Source organism: Astatotilapia calliptera, chromosome 1, assembly GCF_964374335.1.
Source record: "Astatotilapia calliptera chromosome 1, fAstCal68.1, whole genome shotgun sequence".
NCBI lineage: Eukaryota > Metazoa > Chordata > Actinopteri > Cichliformes > Cichlidae > Astatotilapia > Astatotilapia calliptera.
The window spans coordinates 3,345,764-3,373,584 of NC_137422.1; the positions used below are offsets into that span (position 1 = coordinate 3,345,764).

General features: G+C 42.4%; 1 protein-coding gene and 1 long non-coding RNA gene across 5 annotated transcripts in view; both read right to left on the reverse strand.

Annotated features, from left to right (window-relative positions):
* Nucleotides 1-4,764: 4,764 nt before the first annotated feature.
* Nucleotides 4,765-6,095, reverse strand: LOC145428828 (uncharacterized). Its single transcript, XR_013909153.1, has 2 exons — nt 6,062-6,095; nt 4,765-5,881 (listed from the first exon to the last, which is right to left on the reverse strand). It is a non-coding gene; the product is annotated as an uncharacterized LOC145428828 (long non-coding RNA).
* Nucleotides 6,096-11,087: 4,992 nt separating this feature from the next.
* The window catches only part of LOC113006342 (uncharacterized), a 38,551-nt gene continuing 21,817 nt past the window's right edge, over nt 11,088-27,821 (reverse strand). The window contains exons 19-31 of one of the 4 annotated variants that reach the window (XM_080301514.1): nt 27,544-27,712; nt 27,359-27,463; nt 23,060-27,256; nt 21,086-22,909; nt 15,866-21,043; nt 15,527-15,609; nt 15,262-15,295; nt 14,484-14,612; nt 14,074-14,190; nt 13,856-13,953; nt 13,636-13,728; nt 13,434-13,548; nt 11,088-12,498 (exon numbers count right to left, since the gene is read on the reverse strand). In XM_080301514.1, coding sequence (XP_080157640.1) covers nt 12,340-12,498; nt 13,434-13,548; nt 13,636-13,728; nt 13,856-13,953; nt 14,074-14,190; nt 14,484-14,612; nt 15,262-15,295; nt 15,527-15,609; nt 15,866-21,043; nt 21,086-22,909; nt 23,060-27,256; nt 27,359-27,463; nt 27,544-27,712 — 12,301 coding nt within the window. In that variant the 3' untranslated portion in view covers nt 11,088-12,339. Of the gene's footprint in view, nt 12,499-13,433; nt 13,549-13,635; nt 13,729-13,855; nt 13,954-14,073; nt 14,191-14,483; nt 14,613-15,261; nt 15,296-15,526; nt 15,610-15,865; nt 21,044-21,085; nt 27,257-27,358; nt 27,464-27,543; nt 27,713-27,821 lie in introns of all 4 variants that reach the window. The other 3 variants (XM_080301504.1, XM_080301508.1, XM_080301499.1) reach the window with 3 other exon arrangements.

Sequence of the window (27,821 nt, forward strand, 5' to 3'; positions counted from 1 at the left end):
TGAAGAGGGGAGTACGTTCACTCCTCTTCAGAGGATCACACGCTTCCTAGGGTCATGAGAGAGGTTGTATCTTCTCTTTTGATATGTGGTATAGCAAACACGCCTATATCTGTTTGAGTGTAAGTGAACTGCTGGACTCCCTGGAGCCAGCAGGTCTGGGGAGTCTTCACAGGGTCACATCTGTGACACACACACACACACACACACACACACACGCACACACACACCTACACGTACATACAGACTGGTACTTTATATGCATGCCTGTGTAAGATGTCATATGTTAATATACTCATGCATATTCATGCAACCACAATAAAGAGCAGTGCTATGGGGGAGCATACTGAGAGTGACTGGGGTTCAAGCGTCAGGAACAGCGCTCGTCAGTTCTCTCCCTCGTGCACGAGATTACCCAAAGAGTTCAGCCTGGTGTCTAATGCTTTTGCTGTTGTAGTAGAATTGTCTTGGTCGTTCCAGCAATAGGTCTGTGCCAGCAAACCTATCAGATGCACATTTAAAACTCCCTTTATCCTGACTGATTGGTTCATAAATTGCATTAATGTGTTACTTCAAAACTAGTAAAAATCAGCCTGGTATTTCTGCATTATCATTTCATTATTAGTTAATATGCAGGTCTCATTTGTTCATTAGACAGAGGATGTCCTATTACTCCTGTTGTTGTTTTTTCCAGCTTGATATGTGGTTGATTGCTTTGATTGACTGCCTGCGAATTAAGTTTCCCCCGCAGGGACGTTATTGTCTGAATTACACTGATGACTGATCTGCTTACATCACAGGAGTCGTGTGTGGGATTCTTCTCTAGGAGCATAAATTATAGTTTTTTAAAAATCTATTTAAAAAAGGTTAGTTGATGTTTAAAAGCTTGGCTTTCAAATTTAGCTTGTAATAACTGACAAAACATGACAACGATTATAACGGTGTAATCGTACTCATAAAACGATGATGCATTATGTAGAGAGAGAGTAGATTTTTTGAAAGACCCCTCCAGTCACCAATACACTAACTAGTGCTCATGGTTTGAAGACAAAACATGACTTTGGAGTCGTCTTCCACGTCACAGCGTGTCCAAATCCTAAATAAAAGAAACTGGACTCGCTCGAGGTTATTCGAGATCCTTCACCTTACCTTTTCTCCAATAGGCTCCTTCAGTTCTGACTGGTGAGGAGTCTCCAAGCTTTAATCTTCTCCTTGGGTGGTTTGAACCTTAAGATTTGCTACATCTAAGTTACCAAACCACCCAGCAGTGTCTGAACTGCTGCAGTGAAACTGAACTTTTTATGCTGGATTTTTTATCCGATGGTTTTCTATCCTGATACTTTTTGATCATTTATATTTATTCCATTTACAAAAATCAAATAGAAAACTAGGAGGAGATTATTGTCATGTGCTAATTATTATAGTGGGCTTACACGGCATACCAGAAAGACCTGTCACCAGTACACTTCACTGTAGTGTTAACACAGTACTGCTAGCCTAGATCAAGTGTTACAGTCAGATGACTCGAGCTGTGAAATGGTCCACAGTTAATCTTGACTTTTTAAACTCAACAAACCTGACAACACCCGACTAAAGGTCAATGAAAGTAAACAATTTAGAACGGAAACAACTTAATAGGTAATAAAATCATTAAAACTATTCAAATCATCTATTATCTATTCTGTTGAAAATGTTGAAATTCTAAAAAAAATAAAACATTTTGAAGGAGATATTAATGACATTTAGAAAAATCCATTTTTGTATATATAAAGGAATAATAATGATGATAAAGTTTAAATGACATTTTCACTCGGTTATTTTATGAATATAGCTAAAGGTGCTGAATCGACTGTTTCTCTGGCAGATGCTACATTTACAACGCGGATTTGATTTGTGAAAAATATTTGGTGTAATATTGAATAAAATAATGAAAGTTGTTGTATGAGTTTGTACTGTTTCCACATTTAATCTATTTGTACATATTAACCGGCTTCTGTGTGCGGACAGCAGAGAAAGTATTTCATTGTACAGAGAAATGTTTTTTCTTTGCATGACAATAAATGCTTTGAATCTTGAATTGACCCTGGTCTGGATCACTTCGAATCCATTTGACAAAACCGTCTTCAAACTGTAGAACACTTTAACGATGTTGGTCAGAGGAGCAGTTATTTAACGTAAATCATTAAAACTGTTCCATAAGCTTATCCTGGTTGAATTGTCAGCATGAACCGAGGATTCTGAGGCACAAGTTTTTTCTTTGTTGTAAGCTTCAAAGATCACTCAATCCTCAAAACATAAAGGCTACAGCAACTGTTTATTTAGCCAGGAAATAAAAGTAGTGGACGATGATGACTCACAGCAGAAACATACTGAAAAAGATTTCCCTAGACATCTTAACATCATTGAGATTTGGTTAAAAAGGCAAAGATGAAAAGTCATCTCAGGTGACACAAAAGACATCCTGAAAACGTATGTCCAGACATCTACACGGGACACTTTCCTTCTGTGTAAACTCTTCAAACTCCTCATATCGTGTTGCTGTAGCACACTCAACAGTAAATGGCCTGTATTTATATAGCGCTTTACTAGTCCCTAAGGACCCCAAAGCGCTTTAGATATCCAGTCATCCACCCATTCACACACACGTGATGGCAGCTACATTGTAGCCACAGCCACCCTGGGGCGCACTGACAGAGGCGAGGCTGCCGGACACTGGCGCCACCGGGCCCTCTGACCACCACCAGTAGGCAACGGGTGAAGTGTCTTGCCCAAGGACACAACGACCAAGACTGTCCAAGCCGGGGCTCGAACCGGCAACCTTCCAATTACAAGGCGAACTCCCAACTCTTGAGCCACGATCGCCCCAGTACAGAAAAACACAACTTACTTGTACAATAGAATAAACATGATTTTTAAATCTTTGATTTAATTTAATTTAAACTTTAAGAATTTATTTTTAAAAATTCAGTTAGACAAAAGAAGGAGCTCGGTTAAACAGAAATACAAAAAAGTGAAAAGCTTAATAGCCCAAACCCAAATGTGGTGCAATGAGAAGTCTAACAGCTCAGACAGACAGTAGTAGGGTCAGGATCCAGTAATTATCCAAAGCCATTCACCATGTCACAGTTATTTTCATGGCCTCTAAATCCAAACAGCAATTGATCAGTTGATCCAAAATTCTGCAGCAAGGATACTGATGGTGACTAGAAACAGAGAGCACAGTTTATTGAATTGTATTTTAAATCCTGCTCCTCACATACAAGGTCTTAAATAATCCGGCCCATCTATCAGAGCACTTCGCTCTCGCACTGCAGGCTTACTTGTTGTTCCTATTTAAAAGTAGAATGTCGCCGCCCCTCCCTGAGCCTGGTTCTAGAAGAGGTTTCTTCCTGTTAAAAAGGAGTTTTTCCTTCCCACTGTCGCCAAATCACTTGCTCATCGGGGGTCAAATGATTGTTGCAGTTTTCTCTGTTCTCTCTGAATTACTGTAGGGTCTACCTTACTAAAGTGCTTTGAGGCAACTGTTGTTGTAATTATATATATATACAAATTGAAGTGAATTGAATATGGAACCACTGCGAAGCTTTAAATTTGAAGTCTCTGAAGAAGTGATGCTCCAGGTTAGCGTACTGTTCGTCAAAGGTTTTATTAACATTTGGAAGAATCAGAATTGAATCGACCCCTTTCTTTGTGGTGCCATTGATCTTCTGGTATCAAGAGGATAAAACCAGGGTATATTATAAATCACTGTCGTACCTGTAGAGTCATTGGGGCATTCACATTTCTGCCTTAATGGTCATCAGAAAACACACAGGGAAAACAGGCAAAGTGGAGTTCTTATCCAAGAAAGAAAATCGCCTGATGTTAAGCTATCACTCTGACTTTGCAGGTATAATTCCTGCTGAATTGGTGAGGTAACAGCATCACCATCAACACAGGAGCACCACAGGGGTGTGTCCTCTCACCACTGCTCTACTCCCTCTGCACTTCAGACTGTGTCACCACTCACGGCTCCAACACCATTGTGAAGTTCGCTGACGACACAGTGGTGTTGGGCGCCATCTCCAACAATGATGAGGCGGCCTACATGAAGTGAAGAATCTGGCATCATGGTGCCAGGACAACCACCTCCAGCTGAACGTTGGTGGACTTCAGAAGGAGTCAGCACAGAGACTACAAGCCCATTATCATCAATGGAGCTCTAGTGGAGAGGGTGCAGTCCTTCAAGTATCTCAGTGTCCACATCTGCTCAGACCTGACATGGGCTGCCCACATTCAGGTCCAGACCAAAAAGGCTAGGCAGTGCCTGTATCACCTCTGACAACTGAGGAAGTTCAGGGTCTCTCCAAAGATCCTCAGGACTTTGTATACAGGCGCTGTGGAGAGCATCCTCACACAGAACATCACATCGTGGTTTGGGAACAGCTGTGTGAAGGACCAAAAAGCTCTCCAGAGAGTGATCCGTACAGCAGAACGCTGCTGCAGGATTGCTCTCCCCCCGCTTCAGGACACCTACACCAGGAGATGCCGGACTAGAGCAGCGCAGATACTGAAGGACCCGTCCCATCCTGGCAACAAACTGTTCCAACTTCTGCAATCTGGTAGAAGGTTCCACATCATCCGGGCAAGGACAGAGAGACTCAAGAGGAGCTTCTATCCCCAAGCCATCCGTGCCCTAAACACACACACCCGCCCTCTCACATCCATAAGTAACTGAGACAGGACTCAGGACTCTCTTCCAGACACTCTAAACTCAGAGGCACAATGTACATTTCAAATTCCTTTAATTATAAATATGTTCATATAGAATAGAATAGAATAGAATAGAATAGAATAGAATAGAATAATCCTTTAATTGTCCCACAAGGGGGAATTTGGTTGTAATATTGTCTATTCTGTAAAATGGTCAGATTGTTTATTGTTATTTAATTCACTTAATGTACAGAATTCACCTGCTTGCTGCATACATGCCACTACTGCACATTCACCTAATCTATATATTATATATAATGGTGTCAGGTTTCATTTCACTGTGTGTTATACCTGTATAACTATGCATGTGACGAATAAAGAACCTTGAATTACTTTTATGCTTCACAGTTTCACATGGATGCATTAAAATGAAGATAGGATCATTTATTTGTTGAGCGTACCTCACCAAAGCCTACTTGTTCTCTCTCCACCATCACCACGTATCACAGGTGCCCTTGTTCTGCTCTCTCTCTCTCACTCTTTCTCTTGCGCTTTCTCACTCTCTCACTCACTCCAGCTCTGAAAGCACATTAATCATAGCAGTCTCCCACATGTTTTCACCTCTACCTCCTCCCCGCCCCTTTTCTCCTACTCCTCCGGTTCTCTTCCTCTGGTGCTGTAGGCAAGTGGGTCACCGGCAACTGGAGGACTGTTTTCACTCTGGCTGAGAAAGACAGAGATAGGGAGGAGAAGGCTGCAGGAGCAAAACCGAGATGCAGATTTCCTTCTTTTATTAGAACATGGTCGGAGCGGTTTCCTCCAGAAGCCACGAGATTCAAACCGAGCTGACTTTGTGTCAGTCTGACTGTGAAATTTCACCGTCCAGTCTTTAAACGTGGAAATGAATGAGTCATCGTCATCAGTATCAAAATGAAACGTCTACCTCAGACGGGCCACATTTCACATAAAAAGACAAACGTAGTATTACTAAGAAATGTGTCTCTTCAGTAATGAAAAATCTGCAGGAAGGCAAAGAAGTGTAATCCCTCTGTGATCAGTGTTGTATAGAAGAGCACAATAGCGGTCGTAGATTGATGTCGCACTGAGAAAACTTGGTTCTCAGTGTGGTCCACCCAATCACATATCTGGCCCCGTGACTTAAACAGGACACCGCAGTTTAAAAGATGAGATCCTGTCACAAAAGGGAAGAAAGGGAGAATTCTCCATGAATATTTATGAGACTGGACAGGCCTTCCAGGCAATAAATTAGCCACAGTATTGTATTCCACAGCTGAAATAACTCCAATAGAATGAGGAAAATGGGCCAAATTCATGAACAATGGCACATATAAGGACAAGATACAGAACCCACCTCTCTCATCCGTCCCTTCGTGGTTATCTCAGATAATACCAAAGTACAGCGCAGTTACATAAAAGGGTTGTTCCGCACCTTAACAGACTTTGCCATCTAGTGGCCTTATGTTCACATTACATCAAACATCAAAAACGAAAATGAAGAAGCCTGCAAGCCATTGCTGTTAAATGTTACATTCACCATCCACCTTATCAGGTACATCTTGCTAGTACTACTGTTAAGTCTTTTTCTTCAAGAACTGCTTGAATTCTTTATTGTCAGCAGCCTGACTGCTAATGCAGTGTGAGATAGAATGAATATTTGCTTTCATGTTCACACCAAGTTCTGATCCAGCCATCTCTCTGTCACTGCGGGAATCAAGACTCAGACCAGGTAATATTTCCCCAAACTTCTGCTGTCCAGTGTTGCTGGGTCCACGTGAACTGTACCTCAGCATCCTGCAGGAGAGCCGCACAGAGAGCTCTGCTGCTGCTGCTGTAGCTCATCAGTATGGTACCTTGGGAATAATGAGTGGCTGTTTGAGTTACTGTCTGGTTTTCAGCCCATTCTCTGTAAACCCTACAGATAGTCGTGTGGGAAAATCCCAACAGATGAGCAGCTTCAAGTACTCAGACCAACACGTGGGACCAAACCATGTCTGAACAACCATTTAAATACCATTTCTTCCTCACACTGATGCTCAGTCTGAACTTTTAACCATGTCTACTTGTCAGGATGCACTGAGTTACTGCTGTGTGATTGGCTGATTTGTTTTCATGAGCAGTTGAACAGGTTACATAAAGAGTCTGAATAGTTTTCAATTCTTTTAGACATATTTTCAGTTATTTTATTTTATGTGTTTTGGTTAAATGAACTAATTAATAAACAACTATAGTAATCAGTTTACTTTGAGATAATTTCAAATGACTTTTTTTTATAGCCCCACAGCCACAGTCATTTCATTGCACACAGTACAATGTTAGAGACATAACCACAGCAATCAGGTGATACTGTGAGCAAGCATTTGGCAACAGTGAGCAATACCAACCTCCAGAGTTGAAAAACAAATTCAACACTGAAGTGCCAAAACTTGCAGTTTGGCCCCTTCGAGCTGGCTCCAAAAGTCCCCATGGACTCCATGTTAAATGTCTACATGAACAAACCCAGTGTGGCCCGTTACAGGAATCCTAACACAGGCAGCTGTAGCCAGCTGGTGTGTGCTAAGCCTCAGCAGCCTCAAGAAGCCTGTGCTTCAACTGCGTGCACGTTTTATCAGTGCAGCTGGTTAATCAAGTTAGCTAGTGGTGGATGATAACGCGGCACTCCACTCTTAGCCAAACATTGTCACATCTGACTGAAAACCTAACATGGGGGGCAAATAAGGTTTCAAAATGTGCATTCAAAAACCAGTCGGTGGGCTTCACAGCAGTCGTCTTTCTGTGGAAGCCTGTTTCCGCCACTAAATAAAAACAAAAAAGCTAGTATCCATAACTCGAAATTTCGAGTTATTTTCTCGAAATTTCGACTTATTAACTCGAAATTTCATCCATGAGCCAACCCTCATTAGAAGAGAGGGACTCTGCCTCCTGAACCCAAAGCAGGTGGTGGTTCCAGACAAGAGAAGCCTGATAGTTAAAAGATTTTAACCTTTAAATATATTGACCCCTCCACTTCTTGACTTTGTTCCCAGGCTTTAGAAAATCTAGCATGTGATAAGACATTACATGAGCTATTATGGCCGATTTTGATCCTCTAGCATGTAAAAAGCATGGATTAGATAAAGTATGGCAAGTAATTCTAAACAGTGTCACTTAGTTGTTTTAGTAGCAGTAGTAGACTGGCAGCCTGCTCTGTGCAGTAAGATGCTGCCTTTAAATTATTCCTACTCTCAGACTGTGGATCTGCTCCTTATCAGCAGTGAATTAAGTTTCAGTGAAGCATTGTTCCTGGTTGGCCAGCAGAGGCTTGCACCTAGCATACATTACCAGCCTATACAGTAACTGAGTATAGGATCTGTAATTCAATTCAATTCAATTTTATTTATATAGCGCCAAATCACAACAAAAGTCGTCTCAAGGCGCTTCATAGATACAGAGAAAAACCCAACAATCATATGACCCCCTATGAGCAAGCACTTTGGCGACAGTGGGAAGGAAAAACTCCCTTTTAACAGGAAGAAACCTCCGGCAGAACCAGGCTCAGGGAGGGGCGGGGCCATCTGCTGCGACCGGTTGGGGTGAGAGAAGGAAGACAGGATAAAGACATGCTGTGGAAGAGAGACAGAGGTTAATAACAGATATGATTCAATGCAGAGAGGTCTGTTAACACATAGTGAGTGAGAAAGGTGACTGGAAAGGAAAAACCCAATGCATCATGGGAATCCCCGGCAGCCTACGTCTATTGCAGCATAACTAAGGGAGGATTCAGGGTCACCTGGTCCAGCCCTAACTATATGCTTTAGCAAAAAGGAAAGTTTGAAGCCTAATCTTGAAAGTAGAGATAGTGTCTCTCTCCTGAATCCAAACTGGAAGCTGGTTCCACAGAAGAGGGGCCTGAAAACTGAAGGCTCTGCCTCCCATTCTACTTTTAAATACTCTAGGAACAACAAGTAGGCCTGCAGAGCGAGAGCGAAGTGCTCTAATAGGGTGATATGGTACTACAAGGTCATTAAGATAAGATGGGGCCTGATTATTTAAGACCTTGTATGTGAGGAGCAGGATTTTGAATTGTGGATTTAACAGGAAGCCAAAACAGGAGAAATCTGCTCTCTCTTTCTAGTCCCTGTCAGGACTCTTGCTGCAGCATTTTGGATTAGCTGAAGGCTTTTCAGTGAGTTTTTTGGACATCCTGATAATAATGAATTACAGTCGTCCAGCCTGGAAGTAATAAATGCATGAACTAGTTTTTCAGCGTCACTCTGAGACAGGATATTTCTAATTTTAGAGATGTTGCACAAATGGAAGAACGCAGTCTTACATATTTGTTTAATATGTGCGTTGAACGACATGTCCTGGTCAAAAATGACTCCAAGGTTCCTCACAGCGTTACTGGAGGCCAAGGTAATGCCATCCAGAGTAAGAATCTGCTTAGATACCATATTTCTAGGCTTTTCAGGGCCGAGTACAATAACCTCAGTTTGATCTGAATTAAGAAGCAGAAAGTTAGCAGCCATCCAAGTCTTGATGTCTTTAAGACATTCCTGCAGTTTAACTAATTGGTGTGTGTTATCTGGCTTCATGGACAGATAGAGCTGGGTGTCATCTGCATAGCAGTGTAAATGTATGCTATGTCTTCTAATGATGCTGCCTAAGGGAAGCATGTATAATGTAAACAGAATTGGTCCTAGCACTGAACCCTGTGGAACTCCATAATTAACCTCAGTGTGTGAAGAGGACTCTCCATTTACATGCACAAACTGGAGTCTATTAGATAGATATGATACAAACCACTGCAGTGCAGTACCTGTAATACCTACAGCATGTTCTAATCGCTCTAATAGGATATTATGGTCAACAGTATCGAATGCTGCACCAAGGTCTAGCAGGACAAGCACAGAGATGAGTCCACTGTCAAAGGCCATAAGAAGATCATTTGTAACCTTCACTAAAGCTGTTTCTGTGCTGTGATGAGCTCTGAAACCTGACTGAAACTCTTCAAATAAACCATTCCTCTGCAGATGATCTGTTAGCTGTTTGACAACTACTCTTTCAAGGATGTTTGATATGAAAGGAAGGTTGGAGGATTGGCCTATAATTAGCTAAGACTGCTGGGTCTAGAGATGCTTTTTGAGTAAAGGTTTAACTACAGCCAGCTTGAAGGCCTGTGGTACATAGCCGATTATTAGAGATAGGTTGATCATATTTAAGATCGAAGAATTAATTAATGGCAGGACTTCTTTGAGCAGTTTTGTAGGAATGGGGTCTAAAAGACACGTTGATGGTTTGGAGGAAGTAATTATTGAAGTTAACTCAGAAAGATCAATTGGAGAAAAAGAGTCTAACTTAACATCAATGGTACTAAGAGTAGCTGTAGATAATATTACATCTGTGGGATGGTTACTGGTAATTTTTTCTCTAATGATAAAAATTTTATTTGTGAAGAAGTTCATGAAGTCATTACTAGTTAACGTTAAAGGGATTGTTGGCTCAACAGAGCTCTGACTGTTTGTCAGCCTGGCTACAGAGCTGAAGAAAAACCTGGGGTTGTTCTTATTTTCTTCAATCAGTGATGAATAGTAAGATGTTCTGGCTTTGCGGAGGGCTTTCTTATAAAGCAGCAAACTATTTCTCCAGGCTAAATGATGATCCTCTAAATTTGTGACACGCCATTTCCTCTCCAGATTACGAGTCATCTGCTTTAGGGTATGTGTTTGAGAATTATACCACGGAGTCAGGTACTTCTGATTAGAGACCTTAGTTTTCACCGGAGCTACAGTATCCAGAGTCGTACTGTAAGACTGGTACTGTCATGTTTCTTTGTAGAGGAAATGGTAAAGACTGCACATCATAAATATTATTAGATATTTTACTCCTTACCTGTTAGAAGACAGCGTGCCTTTACTCTGTTTATTTCAATAAAATGTTGAAATGTCACATTAGGGTCCAAAACAACACCAAAGACCAGAGGCAGTGCTCAGACTGCATCTTGCTACTTCAAAGCAAAGTGGGATCTGTTCTCAAGACTGCCACAATTTGAATGTTTTGCTCTTTGACGTTCGACTATCCTTAATTTGGATGGTGTCAGTGGCCATGTCCATCTTTCATATACAGTCTTTGGGCTGATTTAGTGAGTCCTTAAAGACGCAGGAGAGCCTCTAATGTGAAACCAGAAGATATACAGGCTACAAAGTGGACTTTGACATGTACAGTACTCAACACTCAAACAACAGCACTGACTGGAAATGTTAGAACTGATACTTCTGCTATTGTTAAGAGGACGCATGCAGTGAGGGCTTTGGCGTTTATTACTCTGTCTTGATTGTTAACTCCACCTTTTGTTATTGCAGTGGTCAAATCACCACAGATTTAGTAAAAAACAATTCATGTGGGCAGAAAACTTCAATGAGCTTTATTAAAGTCCGTTCTAGATGGTGAAAGGCGATCAGAAAAGGTTCTCCCCGACACAGTATTGCATGACGTCAAGCCTCATGAGCCTCAAGGCCAACTGCTTTGCTAACGTTTAAAAATAGAGGCAGTAGAGAAAATATGCCATCTGAACATTTTTCAGTAGTTTACCTTTTTATAAATAGATTTCGGTCACTGTTCGTTGATTGAACCCTTTATATACAGATACTTATAACACAAACATGTGCAGAACTGCATTTTTCAACAAAAATGCATCAACTAACAAGCCAGAAAACAGATCCTGACGCTCATTTGCACTGTTTGTGTTTTTTTAGTTGAACCTACACAAAGAGAATTCTGGCTTGTTAGTCGAAGTTATTTTAGAAAAAAAAATTCTTACCAACCTGTTTTTAACCTCTGAACAATCAAGAAGAAATTTACAGTCAATAAACATCAAGCAGACAGGATAAAAATCATATGTACAGAAATGTGACATACTGTACAGCGTGCATGTGTGGATGCAGACATAAATACACTTAAATACAAACAACTCGTACCTGCTACTGCGTTGCAGTACAATTTCAATGGCACACCATGATACTGGCGTTAACTCGAGAATATTATGTCTCCCACTAGCTTTTACAGGCATGAGGGTGCTCGCCAAAGTAACAATACAGACACCTTTGGCTTTACAGTTTAAAGGGAACAGAGTGGGAGAGGTGTAGTGCTTCGGAGCTTCCACAAAATGATTACATACACATTTGGAGTTTCAGTGCATAGTTTAAACTCAGCATTTTGATTATGTGATCATGTGCAACACACGAACTCAGGCAAACAAGAAAAGCAGCAGCTGGTGTGTGCAGGAGATTTCTTAGTGTTAAGTACGGGTGTATATGGCTTTCTGCAAACTGTGCAGCTTTTCCCCGAGGGTCACATCAAACAAACTCTTTTCTCGTCTCCTGTCCAGTGTGGCTCTTAAAAAATGAAAGAAAAGAAATTGAAGGCAAGCAAAGCCAACGGCTTTAAGGCTTGGTCTACTTACAAACATAAGAAAACTTAAATCAGATGCAAACAAACTGTCGTCCCCGCCCCCCCATTACCATTACATTTAAAAGAGAACAACGTGTCAGTTTCAGGTTTTACTGTGTATGCACAAAGTTATTCACTGAAATCTCTGTTAGCTTTCATATGTACCCTTCAGCCAGTTTGTGTTTAGTCCAGGAACGACTTTGCCTACAGGGTTCCAGTGAGGCACATGAGAACGAGCACATGTACGGTGAACAAGTAAGCCAGAAAGAAATATCGAGAGCGAGTGCGACTCGTCAGCAGCCTGGAGAAGTAAAGGCTCCGGCCTCGGAGCCACCGTCGACACGCCACCATCCCTCCTTTCATCTGCGAGGAGAAACAGAAGCAATCAAAGAAATGCTTACATTTGCACTGGAGAAGCTCCAAACACGGCTTTAGTGCACTGGCCCGAATATATGGTGACCCTAATTAAAAGACTAACAAGACTTATTGGGGGCAAGAGTCCTCGTCATTAAGCCTTTTCTGTAATGGGCCACTGTAGGCAAAGTAGAGCAAAGAAAAATGTATCTAAAACTCTTTATTTGATCTCAATGACGTTCTAAAAATTCTCAGTCTCAGACAGTTTGATCCATATGTACTCCATTTTCTTATTTGTTTTGCATGTGCAATAAGTGACAGTTTTCACATCGCTGTGGAGGAATTTGTACTCATCCTCAAACCACACTGGAGAGTTCGGAGCATAATGGCCGGTTTATGGTCACGGCAAAACATCCCAACTGAATTTGAGTCCGGACTTTAAGCAGGCCACTTCAAAACTATAACTCTGGTTACTTTTTTTATTAGTTTTATGGTGGGTACGAGTTCACAGGGTCGGGTAGGATAATAAATGTAATCACCTTTTAAAAACTGCATTTTGTATTTACTCAGGTTATCTTTGTCTAACATTAAAACTAAGCAACCGGGAATGGGATTCATATTTTCCACAGCACATCCATACATTACATAGCTACATACAAATAAGTTTCCATACTTTTCTTTCATAATAAAAAGTCTGTCACACTCACACCTGTCAGGCTCACTTTTCACTGATCTTTGTGTTTCATTATCGCTGCACAGACCTAAACAGCCACTATGAACTTGTTTTCTCACGTCATCGATTTATATGACTACTCCACGACAGCAGTAAGGTTACGCTGTCAAACACACCGTTCTGCAAAAGCCAACTCGAAAAAGCTGTGTCATAGATTCACGCTGGATCTGTACAGTAAGCAAATCAAAGGAAAATAAAGTGTACCGAGTACCTTTCGAGTTATGAGAGGCTGGTTTGGGTTGAGAGTTAGAGCTTCCCACTCCTCTTCAGCTTCCATCTCGATGCTGAAGTCTCTGTGACTGTCCCTGGACAGACTGGAGGCAGCACTGCACAACAAAAAAACTCATTAAAGATCTGCTGTGTTGACGAATAAGAGTCAGGTGTACGGCTGAGTGACTGCATCTGGCTCCAACCTCTTTACTCTGTCCTCAGCAAGACGCAGAGCCTCCTCGGCCGTCTCTCTCCTGGCTCTCTCATCTGCCAGACTCAGCTCCACCTCCAGCAGCCTTAAAGACAACCACACCCAGGGATAATGTTAGCATGTCTACGACTTCAACCGACCGTACGGATCTCTCCAGGACAATGTGGAGATTTTTGCAGGGATCCAAACTGAAGGCTGTTTGTTTTTTTCACCTTTCTCTCAGCTGACTGGCTTCAGCACTTTCACTTAACATGGAGTCGTTGCTCTTCTCCTGTGGAGCCCCTGGTGCAACTTCAGTGTGAAGTAAACCCTGGTAGGAACGAGTGCAGGATTACAGGTATAAACACACAAGAGCATACAGAGACAACGCAACTGGATTCAGTGGCAGCTCGGATTTGAGTTTTTAAAGCACATGTATATAGAGCTTTACCTGCACCCGGCCTTGGCTTTCCAGCCAATGACATCGATTCTGGGTGTCCCTCAGAGTCTGGGAAACAGCCCTTAGCTGAGCTGTAACAGCAGCTTTCTCCTCCACTGCCTCCTGCAACTGTGAGTATTGATAACCCAAAGAGGAGGGGCAGATGGCTGTTTGACTGTTTTGTACATTTAGAGTTATTCAGCATTCAGTTGCTTTTATATTTGTATATTATTTTGTAGGAAATGGGAAACAAAAATCATGAAATCAAACCTTGAACATTTGAAGTTTATTGTAGTGTGGTTTAATTAGACAGCTTGCCTACACTGTCTGTATCCTCAGGACGTTTTTGCCTGCTTACAAAGGGCTAGCTGAACTCTGATGGGTTTGGCTTTAAAGGACAGTCACCTGAAGCGTTTTCATACCTTTGTGTTGAGCTGCTGGAAGTACTGGTCTCGCTGCTGAATCTCATACATACAGCGCTGCAGATCTCTGTGAAGCTGCCTCCTCTCTGCATCCAATCGACTCACCACCTCCTCCAGACCGCTTTCCTGCTGTGTCGGAAGGAAGAAATGGGATCGTTTGGTGTCACAACTACCAAAGAGAGAAAAACTGGTTTATCAACCAGGATATCTAAACAGTTTAACTTAGGTAGGATTTCCTGTTCTGTGTGCTGGTTATTGTTTGTTTACATATGCAGATACATTTTTCAAAACATACAAAGTCAAATCACAGTCAGACATTAGCCAAGAGTTTTCCCTGCTTTGCTCTCCTCTCTACTAAAGCTTAAATATGACTCGTAAATAAAGAGCAATGTCTACAGATTCTACATATTCATATGCAGATATCTGTTTATGATTAGTCTCGGTCGTTGTGTCCTTGGGCAAGACACTTCACCTACCGCCTACTGGTGTTGGCCAGAGGGGCCGATGGCGCGATATGGCAGCCTCGCCTCTGTCAGTCTGCCCCAGGGCAGCTGTGGCTACAACTGTAGCTGCCTCCACCAGTTTGTGAATGTGAGAGGGAATGAATAGTGGAATTGTAAAGCGCTTTGAGGGTCTCGAAAAGCGCTATATTAATGCAATCCATTATTATTATTATTATGATTAAATTCACTGTGACCGTGAAGGTCAAAAGCTGCACAAGTGCATCCGTGAGTCACAGCCTCCCAACAAAGGAGGACGACTGGGAAGTGTAACTTACTTTAACTGGCAGGTCCTTCGGCTCAGCATCAGATCTACATAACAAAAAATGTGTTAAAAATTGAAGTAAAATGAATTTAAGCTGTGTGCATAACAGTGCTGCAGTCAAGCTTTCAAGCCTTCACATAGATGGAGGAACTTACTTAGCTTACTAGCAAATACAGTAACACACATTTCCTGTTTCTGCTGTATGGAAAAACCTTTGAGCCGGGCAGCTTTGGGAATACTTTTAAAACTTGAATAGGAAACCGTTTTCCTTCCTTTACCTCTGATCCACTGTTGCTTCCTGCTGGCTTCTCACTTCTTTGTGTGCCATTTGTTGCAGTTCGTCCATCTTCTGATGTATCCCCTGCGATGACAGTAAACAGAAAGAAAATGCATCATTCACAAAGACAAACAATGCATTTAACATTTATGTTATTGAAGTGAAGTTTTAAACAGACACCACAGCGTGAGTATTTAACAAAAAAAACGAAAAAAAGTATGCAAGTCATACCGATGGGATGTGAAACCAAAAACACATCTAAGCTGACCCTGCATGCTGTTTGAACCACAGAACCACAGCAGAGAAAAGGAAGTGCAAGCAACAGCCAAACTTGACTTACCAGCCCATCTGACTCAGTCTCCAAGGCACTGACACCACTTCCCTTTGACTTTTCCACGCTCGCCGTACCGACAGTCTCTGGGCTCGACCCTTGCCTGGACTCAACCACTCTTTTAGCCCCGGCCAATTCGTCCATCAGCCGTTCACGATCGTTTTGGAGACTGGCCATGGATCTGGAGAATGCTGACAGTTGCCTGCTGTAAGTGTTGTTTTCCAAAATGACTTTTTTTAGTTCTCTTTCCTTTTCTGGCAAGACCTCCGTCAGCTCGTCCAGCAGCTTGTTCAGCTCTGCGTGTGCGTCTTTACTCTCAAAGGCTTTTAATTTGCGAGTAAGGATGTCCCTCTCTTTGGCAAACATGGCCAAATCTGACGTGGTGTCCTGCAAACTGCACTCCACCTTGTTTAAGGCTGCCCGAGTCTCTCTGAGTTCTTCATCGTATCTCTGCCTGAGGACCTTGAAGTCCTCGATGAGCTGGTCTCTGTCATTCTGCAAAGCAGCCATTGCCTTGCACAGGGATTCATTCTGAGCCTTGGTATCTTTGCTTTGCGATTTAGCCTCTGATAACTGCTGCTCTATTTCTAGTAGGTCTTTTGCGAGCTCTGCCACCCTCTGATCGGCAGTTTCTCGCTCATTCCTCATCAGCTCCACCTCGCGCTCAAAGGCATCCAGCTCACTGTTGTACTTTTCCTCAGCTTCTGATAATTTTTTGTCCGTTTCATCTTCCAGCTGCTGCATTTTCCCCTGGAGCTCATCAGTTGAGAGCTTCTGAGAAAGAAGTTTTTGTTGAAGGTCATTACATTCAGATGCTTTGGCTGTAACAGCTTCCTGCAAGTCAGCAATCACCTTGCCCCAGTTTGTTGACTCACTGTCTTTTCTCAGAGTTAACAGTTCCTCCTCCAGCTTGGACGCACGAGCTTTAAGTTTAGAATTCTCTTCCTTTAATGCATTGCTTGCTTCTTCTTCCTTCTGGACGTCCAGCTGAGCCTCTCTGTGTTGCTTTTCAGCCGCAGCTTTTTGGGTTTCGAGGTTTTTGATCACCTCCTGTTGCTTCTTTAGCAATACTTTCAACTGGTTGTCCTTAAGGGACAAAACCTGATTTAAATCCTCCCTGTATCGGACCAGTTGAGCCCTGAGCATCGCGTTCTCAGAATTGAGATCATCCATCTGATGTAACAGTTTTCTAATTTCGTGTTTAAGGCCTTTGGCTGCCCCACCTTCCCCATCGGGAGAGCCCTCTTTGCCCTTTAACCCCAACTGACTCTTTGCTTCCAGTATTCTGTATTCTGACATCAGCCGTTCCCGTTCGCTCTGCAAAGACACCATTGAGTTCTTGAACGACTCCATCTTTGCTTCCATCTGCTCCTTTTCCTGGATAGATCTGTTTACTTTAATTTGCAGACTTCGGACCTTGGCCTCAAGCGCTCTCAACTCCTTGTCTGTCTTTTCCTTTTGGTATCGTGAAGACGTCAGCCTGTCCTCATAAACGGACACCTGGTTACGATAGTTAGCCTGCAGTTGCTCCAGATAGCCTGACATTTGTCCATCTTTGCAGGACAGTAGAGAGGAGATCTCAGCATCTTTGCTCTGAAGGAGCGTTTTGAGCTGCAGACAAATTCCCTCCTGCTTCTCAAAGTCAGCTTGAGTTTTGTCATTTTGAGACTGCAAAAGGAATATCTGAGCTTCCATGTCAGCGTTTATCTTCTCCACTTGCTGTAGACTGAGCTGCATTTGGGAGATCACGTCTTCTTTGTCAGCCAGCTGTCGTTTCACTGCGTTTTTCTCTTGCTCTGTTCTTTCCACCTGAGCGCTGAGCTCCTTCACCTGCACAGTCATGAGCTCTGCGCTCTCACTGAGTTCAGCATTGCTTGCGCTCATAACAAACAGCTGCCTCTGATGCGCAGCGGCAGCTACAGAGTATTCATTCAGCGTCCTCTCCAGTCTCGACTTGGTCACCCGTAACTCATTCACCTCTTTGTCTTTCATTCTCATATCTTCCAGGAATCTTTTAATGATGAAACCTTGCTCAAGGAGCTGATTGTCCTTCTCATGTAAGGTTTTTTGGTACAAATCATTCCAAAGTTTGGTAGCATTAGCCCCGTGTGGTGTGGAAGCTAACGCAGACAGCTTTGCTTCTTGAGTCTCAGCCGCTCTCTTTAGAGTATTTATCTGCAGATCTCGAGAGTCTAGCTGCTGCCTCAGCTCATCAACTGTTTGACTTTCTTTCTCTTTCAAATCCTTGAGATCATCTATCTGCCGCTGTAACAAAAACTGATTCTCTATGTAAGAGTTGATTTTTGCTTCTTCTACATTTTGAGGTGTCAGATGTGATTTCTGATTTTCAGACTGTTTATTTTGCTGTGACACTTGAAGAGCCAGCTGGTCTCTTTCAGACTCGGCACTCTCAATCTTTTCTTTGGCTTCCCGGAGATGACTCTTGTGCATAATTAGCTCAGCTTCAGCTTGTTTACCTCTCTCCTCTAAATCTGCAATCTTCTCTAAGTTTTTCTTCAGTTCTTTCTCCAAGTGCTCACACGTTGATTGTGAGCTCTTCAAAGAGCTCTCCAAATCTAAAATCAGTTCCTGGTATTTGATGCAGTTTTGCTGCAGCTGATTTATCTCCTGATGCTTTTCTTTGAGCAGCTCTTGCAGCTCTTTCTTCACGTTCTTCGAACCCTCGTTGCCTCTCTGAACTGTCTTGAGTTTCTCCTCAAACTCTTTGACCAACTTGAGCTGCTCCTGTTCTTTTTCGTGACGAATCTGATCGTTCATCTCCTTGCTAGCTGCAAGTTGAGTGGAAAGCTGCGCAGTTTGGGACTGCAGGGCACCGACGGACTCGGTGAGTTCGTCGATCCTTTCCGAGTTCTTGAGGATTACAGTCTCCAAATATTCGTTTTCACTCTTCACCTTGTCTGAGATCTCTTGAGCGTTCTCAAGTTCCTCTTGCAGAAGTGACTTGTCATCCTCCAAAATTCTCACCTTCTCATTCAGGTTAATAGTCTCTTGGCGGTGCCTGGTGATAATGTCTTTGAGGTCCTTAACTGCGTCATCTTTTATTCCCAACTGCGACTCATAGTCATTCTGTATGTTCTCAATTCTCTCTGAAAGAGTCTGCTTCTCCCTCTGCACCAAGTTGTTGATTTCCATTTGAGCAGCAAGTTCAGTTTTCTGAGCTTCAATCTGAGCAGTCAGTGAACTATTCAAACTGAGTGCTTCGTCAAGTTTGTTCTGCATGTTGCTTGTGTATGTATTGGATTCCAGGTTCTTCTTTTCCAGCAAACAGGTAGCTTCTTCCAGCCTTTCTGCTAGCTGGATATTTTCAGCTTCCATCTCAGTAAGTTTCACTCTCAGAGCCTCGAATGAGTCCTGAAATGGGGCAGTCTCTGCCTCCAGTTGTTGGTTTTTATCATTTAGATCACACATCACCTCCATCACCTGTTTCTTGATTTTCTCATTCTGCTCCTCCAGCTCCTCGATTCTCTGCCTTTTCTCTTTGGAAACTTCCTCCACTTTTTCTTTCATTCTTTTATTTTCTTCCTCCATCTCTCGGGCTTGCTTCCCCAGGATCTCCATCTCACTTTCGTGCTTGTGTACTTTTCGGAGGGCTTCCTGCCTGTCTCTTTTAGCTCCCTCCAAAAGCTGTCTCATCTTGTCCATTTCACTGCTGACATTTTCATACGCTTGCAAAAGCGACTCGTACTCTTGCTTGAGCTCTGCGTGTTTCGACTTCCACTTGGTCAGCTCCTCTGTTTGAGAATCTTTGAGCGATTCGAGCTGGCACGAGAAGGCTTGTTTCTGCTGAGTGATGCTTTCTATAGTTAGTTTCAAACTTTCGCAGGCTGCAGATAGGTTGCGATTCTCGTTAAGGATGCGGTCGACTTCAGTGCTCATTTTGTCCTTCTCTTCGGAGAAACGTGACACAGAACTTTCCAGGTCCGTATTTTCTTGTTTGAACTTTAAAAGAGATGATTGCAGAGCAAAGTACTCTGTTTCTTTTGCTTCGTGTTTGGCTGACAGATTTTCTACTTCTTCCTTGAGCGCTGCATTTTCCTTCATGAGTTCTTTCCTAGAAACCAAAGCTGCTTGAAGTTTCCTTGTTAGAAGGGTAACTTTGTTTTGGTTATCCGGATCATTCATCCTGGCACCCTCATCAGGAGATTTCTGAAGCTCACCACCCTCTCTTCTCATCTTTTCAGTAGTGGTTTCAAGCATTTTGCTTTGCTGTTGTAGCTGAATTTCAAGGGCAGCAATTAGTTCCTCCTTTTCTGAAACTTGAGCTTGAGAAACTAACAAGGCATCATCTCGCTCCTTTAGTTTTGCTTCAAAGATTTCTGCACATTTGCAAGAAAAACAGACCCCTTCTTTGTTATGACCCTCTTGTTCAACGGGTGCATCGTGCTTCTTCAGCAGCTGCTCTTTTACCTTCGATTGCTTTCTCAGGGAGGTCACCTCATCCCTCAGTTCATTAAATAATTGGACAAAATGTTCTTTTTCCTGCTTCAGCGAATCCATATTCCTCTGTGTTTCAGTAAACTGCTGCTGCAGATGTTTAAGCTCCTTAGCCAAAGATCGGTTGTCCTCAGTGAGCTGCTGCTCTGTTTGTTCTAATGTCTTCTGAAGGGTCAAAACTTCAAAGGATTTCTGCGAAACTAAATCAGCTTTTGTTTCAAGTTCTGCTTTCATCTGATTACTTTGCTCCAAAACAGCCTCCTTTTCTTTCAATAAGGTTTGATGCTTCTCTTCATTTGCATGCATATGTTCCTCTAGTGACGATTTTAGGATGCACAGTTGAGTCTCTAAAGCCTTGTTTTTATCAAATAAAGACTGTTTCTCCTGTTGGGTCTTAACCTCAGCAACTCTGACTGCATCCCGATATTTGTCAACCTCTTCAATTTTCTCTCTTAATTCGTTCTCTACGATGTGCAGTCTTGATTTCAAAGAATCTGCTCTTTGCTCCATGGCTATGAGAGACTCTTCTTTATTGGCCATCTCAAGAGAAATAGCCTCTAATCCGGATTTAGTAGCTTCAAGTTCTGTTTGCAGGCTTGAGAGAGAATGGCATTGGCTCTCTTTCTCAGCCAAAGACATCTTTAAATCTTGAAGAGTTTTGTCTCTCTCCTCGACGAGCTGTCTCAGAGTTTGCAATTCATCCAGATAACAAAAGGAGGTTTTGTTGAGTTCCTCCGTTTCTCTGGTCTTCTCATCCAAGCTTAACTGCACTGCGTTTAGCTCGTTCGTCTGCTGGCAGTGTTGCTCCAAGAGCGCCTTGTAGTCATCTTTTAGTTCAGCGAGCTCTTGAGTTAATTTCTTTTCATTTTCTTGAGCTTTCTTTATTGATTCTTTGCGTGCCAGCAAGGCGGCCTGGGCTTTCTTCTGTAAGGTCACCTTTTCTGACTTTACCTGTGCAAGCTCATTTTCTAAGTCAACAGCACTAGCAGCAGAGGAAGACTTGTCCTTTAACTCATCTTTGCATGTCTTGATTTCATTTTGAAGCTCTTCTAATTTCTGCATCAAGCCCTTCCTGTTCTGCTCAAATATCTCTTCCTTCTCGACAGCACTGGACTGCAGCTGCTCGACTAGTGAGTCTTTCTCACTGAGCATTTGTAATGTTTTTGACAAATGAGCTTCTTTATCATTTAAGATGGTTTGCAAACTCTGTTTTTCTGACTCTAGCTGTTCCAAAAGTGTTTTGCTTTCGGTGTTATACTTAAGAAATTCTCCCTCTTTCTCGAGAGTTTTCTTTTCAAGTTGGGAAATATTTTCTTTATGCAATTCTGCTGTAGCTTGAGCTTGACTTTTGGCTTCCTGCAATTGTTCATGCAACAGTGAAACCTCAGTTTTACTGCTTACGCTCTCTTCTTTTTGGTTTTCATATTCTTCAATCCTCCTTAACAGATCTTTTCTCACAATAAGCGCAGCTTGCAGCTTCTTCTTCACTGCATCTTTTTCTTTCGATACTTTTGTGAGTTCACTTTGTAGCTCATCCTTTTCCTTAATTAGCATGAGCTTCTCTAAATTATTTTTCTCAGTTTCACTTGAACTGTGCGAAATCTGTTCTTCTAACTGTTGCAAAATCTCTTCATGTGCTCTCTCCATGCTCTTTAATTGTGCCGAGAGCGAGTCATTTTCCTCACCAAGTTTCATTCTCTCATTTGAGGCGGACTCCATGACCTGGGCAATGGATGCATCTTTTTCCTTTATCTGCTGAGTAAGGCCAGCAAGCAATTCCTTCTGTTGACTGATCTGAATGCTCATGCAGCTTATCTGCTCATCTTTTGTTTGCAATTCATCATATAAAGAAGAGTGTTTAACAGTAGCTTCTTTCACTCTTACTAACTCGGCATTAAGCTGAGTCTGTAAATGCTCCACAGCCTCTTGCAAAAGAGCTATTTGTTGACCTTTCTCGCAACTATTCTGCTCTCTCTGATTAAGTACAGTCTGTGTTTTTTCCAATTCTGCAACAGTTTTAGCCAACTCGGTTTGCAAAGCATCTACCTCACTTTGATGACTTTCTTGTAACCATTTTATCATGTCCTCCAAAGAGGCTTTTTCGTCATTCAAAGCAGAAGATTTCAATAGAGAGGAAACTTTGTCCGTTTTTCTCACTACCAGTCTTTGTAACTCGTCTTCCACAGCTTTGAGAGCCTGCTGCAAAATATGGTTCTCGTTCTCCTTTTCCTGGATAGATGCTAACACATTCTCAAGCTGAATTCTGGATGCGGATGCCTCCAGCTCTTTCGTGCTCAGTTGATTAGAGCCCTCCCTAATGGCAGAGGAAGCCTCTGCTAGTTTCTCCTGCAAGCTGTCCATGTCCTGTTTCAAAGCATTTACTTTAACATCTTTAGATTTCATCTCATTTTCAACACTTTTCAATTGTTCTGCAAGAAGGTACTTTTCCTGCTTTTCTCTATCCAGAACTAAAAGCCACTCTTTCTCTGAATCCTGCAGAATTTGTTCTATTTTTTGAATGTTTTCGTTCAACTGAGAAATGTCTTCATCTTTGGCACTAACCTTTGCTTGAAGGCTCTGCTTCTCGGACGTCATTCTCTCCACGAGTTCATTCACGCTGCTGGATTTCTGCTCCATTTGAACCTGCAGCTCCGCCAGCGTTTGTTGACGTCTTCTTTCTAGCTCTTCTTTCTCTGCAAAAAGTTTCCTAAATTCCTCTTTCAAATGTGTGTTTTCATTACTGAGAGCAATGTGAAGTTTCTGATTCTCTTCCTTTGACAATCCTATCTCCTCATTCAGGCTCTTATTCTGCTCTTCCAACTTCTGCATTTCTGAAACCAGCTGAGATGCATGTTTGGCCTGGGCGCTGTACTGACTATTGATTGCGTGGAGAGCCATTTCTCTCTGCTCGAGGTTTTCTGTCAGTGCATTCATCTGTGCCACGACCTGAAGATGCTGTGATTTGAGTCTTTCTATTTCGACAGTCAACAATGACACGCTCGCTTGATGCGAAGCAAATGCGTCATCTTTTTCCTTTGAAAGACTGGAGTTCAAATCCTCAGCTTTCCCCAGTTTCTCCTGGATCACATGCAAGTTACTTTTCAGTGTCTCTACGGTGGTCTTTGCAGTCTGATATTCGTTATTAGAATCATGCAGTGACATCCGGAGCTCAGACACCTCATCTGTCCTTTGAGAGAGTTGCTTCCTCGAGTCTTGTAACTCTTCTAAGGTGGCAGCATATTTCTCCTGCAGGTTATTGAAGGCACTTTGGGTTTCTTCTGCTGTCTTTCTACATTTTTCAGACTCAGTGGACAGTAACTGCATTTGACTTTGCAGCTGTGATGCCAACTCTGTACTTTCCATGAACTGAGTTTTGAACAGCAATGCTTCGTCTCCTCTTTTCTGGAAGTCCTGGAGAGCTTTCGCTTGTTCCAAAAGAGCTGCTTCTTTTTCTTCCAAGGCCATTTTGAGGTTTGTCACTTCAGATGTCTGTACTTCCAGGTTGCTGTTGAGCTTTGAGACAGATTCCTCAAGGTGTGATATCTTTTCTTTCAAGCTCTCACATTCTGCCTCTTTGGCTTGTAGATGTGAAGTCAGACTATCAAAGGCAGCGGAAGAAGTACTTTGATATTCAAGACTTGACTCCTCCTTTTTCTCCAAAGTATTCTTTAGTATGGAAGACTCTGATGTCAGACTGTCAACTTGGCCTCTGAGTGTACACACAGAATCTTCAAGCTCCAAAATGGTGCCTTCTTTCTCTTTCAGCAGCTCCCCCCGCTCAGCAATCTCACTGTTGAGCTGCTGGATCGAATTCTCCTGCTGTTTCAGGGCGTCATTTATTCCTTGGATTTCCAAGTTGAGATTTGCAGCTTCTTCGTTTGCTTTGGCCAGCTCTGCCACTGCTTTCTGAAGTTCAGATTTCAATCGAACATTCTGTTCACTGAGGGCTTGAATGTTGTCATGAAAATCAGTTACCTCTGCTTTCCTCTGGCCCTCGTCCTGGATCAGCTGACAATTTTCTGCAGTGAGTTTCTGCACAGATGCCTTCAGGTTAGTAATTTCCACCTCCATCTCTGAAGCGCTCTCATTCATGGCCCCAAGCTGAGCACTGAGCGAAATGACAGATTCATTTCGTTTATTCAGCTCATCTTTGTGGTTCTGAAATTCGTGTGTTGCTTCTTTCAGTGTTTGTTCTTTCTGCTGTAGTTGTTGTTTGGCCTCCACACATTCTTTCCTGAGCAACTCTACCTCAACCTGCATCTGTGATGCGAGCTCTTTCTGTAGCTTGACTTCATTCAGAGATACACTACATTCCTCAACTTTCTGCTGCAGCATGACATCTTTTTCCATTAGTCCTGACTTTAAAACTGATCCCTGCTCCTGAAGCATAGATACAGTATCCTGAAGCTGCAGCAGCTGGTCCTGCTGGGCCATTATCTGTGAAGTCTGCTCTGACACAGTTTGGTCTTTTTCAACCAAGGACATGCTCAGCTGATCGACCTGCATTTTTAAACTATCGATCTGCTCTTGTAAACTCTGAAGCTGTTGCTCTTTCTCCCTCAGATTTTTCAACAGATTAGCACATTCGTTTGTTTTCTCGAGTAGACCTACAGAGATTGCCTGTTTGCTTTCCTTGAGGACCTTTTTTAATTCATCTGTTGCTGCAGCGAGCTCCTCTTTCTCCTTCAACAGGCTAGCAACTGTTTTTTGACTATCTGAGATCTGAATTTCAAGGTCCGAAGTTTTTTCTTGGAGAACAAGTCTCTCAGCAGTAAGTTCGGAAACTGATTTCATGTTCTGTGCCAACTCTTCCTGTAGTCTTTGATTATTTTCTGTTAGACTGCTAATCTTCATGCTAAAGCTGGAGTTCTGGTCAAGGGTCGCTTTAAGCTGCCCATCAAGGTCAGACAGAAGCTGCCTTCGTTGTGCAAGCTCCTTTTCTTTGGATTCACATGCAGCACGAAGCTGGCGGTTCTCCTCGGACAAAGCTTGGGTGTGGCTTTTTAAACTAGCCAATTCTGTTTTGCTCTGATCAGCTTCACACTCAAGCTTTCTAGCATTTTCCTCCATGACACTGACTCGGTCACTTAGAGACCTGATAGTTGTGTTTTTGTTATTCAGTTCATCTTTGTGCTTCTGACATTCCTGAGTTGACTTTTTCAACATTTCGTCTCTCTCTCCCAGTTGCTCTCTGAGTTGTGAGCGTTCCTCAATGAGCGATTCCGCCTCAGCTTGTAGCCTGGACGCAATATTTTTCTGGTTTTCAGTTTCCTTCTGCAAACTCTGGAACTCCTCCTGCTTCTGTTTATACATTGCATCCTTCTCCAATAACCCAGACTTCAGACTACTTTGTTGTTCCTGAAGCAGAGACAGAGTTTCCATAAGCTGTGCTTGCTCATTTTGTTGGGCCTCTATTCGTGCTTGAAGTTCAGTGACAGTCTGCTCTTTTTCGGCGAGGTCGCGCTGCATTTTGTCTATCTTAGACGTCAAGCTTTGCACCTCTTCCTGCTGCTGGGTCACTGTCTCCTCTCTTTCCCTGAGTAGCTGCTGGAGCGAACTACATTCATTTGTTTTTGCCAACATGATCTCAGAGGTTGAATGTGTGCTTTGCTCAAGAACTCTATTTAGCTCAAGAGTTCGAGTAGTTAGCTCCTCTTTATCTTTTTGTAGCCCTTGAATAATTGTGTTACTTTGTGAGTGTTGCATTTCCAATTCAGATATTTTGACATGCAAGGAATCCATCTCGGCTGTAGCCTGTGAAATATTTTTGACATGCTCAGTTACTTCCAATTCAAGCCCGTCTCTCTCTTTTGTAAGGACTTGCACTTGATTCTCCAGACTGCTGTTGAATTCAAGAGCAGATGTAACCTTTTCATTTAGCTCTTTTAAATTCCTACGTTCGAGTTCAAGCTCCTCATTCAGCCCCTTCAGGTTTTCTTGGAGCTGCTCTTTTTCAGTCGTCATGCTTTTTAAGAGATTTTCAAGCTTGGAGATATTTTCAGATCTGCTTTGAAGTTCATTGCACAGTTTCTCATTTTCAGTGTTGAATTTCTGCCTCTCGTCCTTTAGCTGGTTTTCGAGTGATGCCATCTTTTCCACTTTCTCTTGCATTACTTGCTTGACATTCTCTTCACTCAGAACTTGCTCGTCTAATTGCTTTGATAAGGTCTGAAAGTCATTGTTATACTTCTCCACCTGTGCCAAAAGCTTATTCTGTTCTTCCTTGAAAGACTTGAGCTCCTTTTCATACGTCTGCTCTTTGTCATTAAGCTCTTGCTGTAGTTTCTCATTACTTGCATTTCTATCCTTAAGCTGCAAAACAAGTCCTTCTGACTCCTGTAGTTTCTGTGCAGATATTGCCAGCTGTTCCTTTAGTGAAGTGATGTGCGTTTCACATTCAGAAAGATGATTATGATGGCTCACATTCTGCTTCTGGATTTCTCCTCGAAGGTCCTGAATAGTCGTCTTATCCTTTTCAGCCTGCTTGATTAAGTGTTCCACCTCAACTCCTTTAGACTCTCGTTCATCTCCGGCCTTGACCATCTCCATCTCAGCTTCCTTAAGTTTCTCCACCAGCTCTGTGATCTTATTATTAAGGGCCTGCTGGTCTGAACTCTGTGATTCTTTCATTATATTAGCCTCCCTCTCTGCCTTACTCAGTGCATTTTCTACTTGTACCAGGCTCTCCTCTTTGAGTTTGATCTCTTGTTTCAGTGCTGTGACCTGCTCTGCATACTCAGCCATGTTCCCAACAAGAGTTGATATCTCTTTATCCTTTTCCAGCAGAGCATCTTTAAGGTTATCGATTTCCCGCTCACAGCTTTGAAGGTCATAAATGAGCTGGGCTCGTTCCTCCAAATGCGAGGTGTTCAGTTTGTCCAGCTCCTCGTTTGTCTGATCAAGGTCAGTTTGTAATGTTTCAATGGTGACATCTTGTTTTTGCATCTAAAGAAAATTAGGGAGGAAAAACACCATTGGCACCTTTTTCTTAATCTTTACAGGCAAAACAACGAAAATCTTAAAAAATCTTTATCTTTTCAAGCATACCTTCTCTTTCAGCACACTCAGCTTTTGTGTGAGATCCATAACTTCTGCTTTCAACTCAGAGCATTGTTTCTCTGATGTAACGTATTTCATGGAAATGGTCTCAAACTGAAAAAAACAAAACAACACATTTAAAGACTGAAAAATGGCAAATCATAACACAACGAAAAAAGGAGCCCAGCTCTTACAGTGTGCTCCGTCTGAAGGAGCTTGTCAGACAGCTCTTTGCACTGAATGTCTTTTTCACTCAGTGATTGTCGAAGGCTGCTGATGAGCTCAAGTTTCTCAGATGTCTTGGCCAAAGTATTCTCCTTCTCAATCAGGGAACTTTGCAGGCACTCCTGTGTGTCAGTCAGCCTAAAGAAAAAAGTGACAATCGATTGAAGGAAGTCTTGAAAATAATTAAAATCTTACGGTTCATATATTAATGTCTTGTGATCTAAACCATCACAAAGGACCAAAGCCA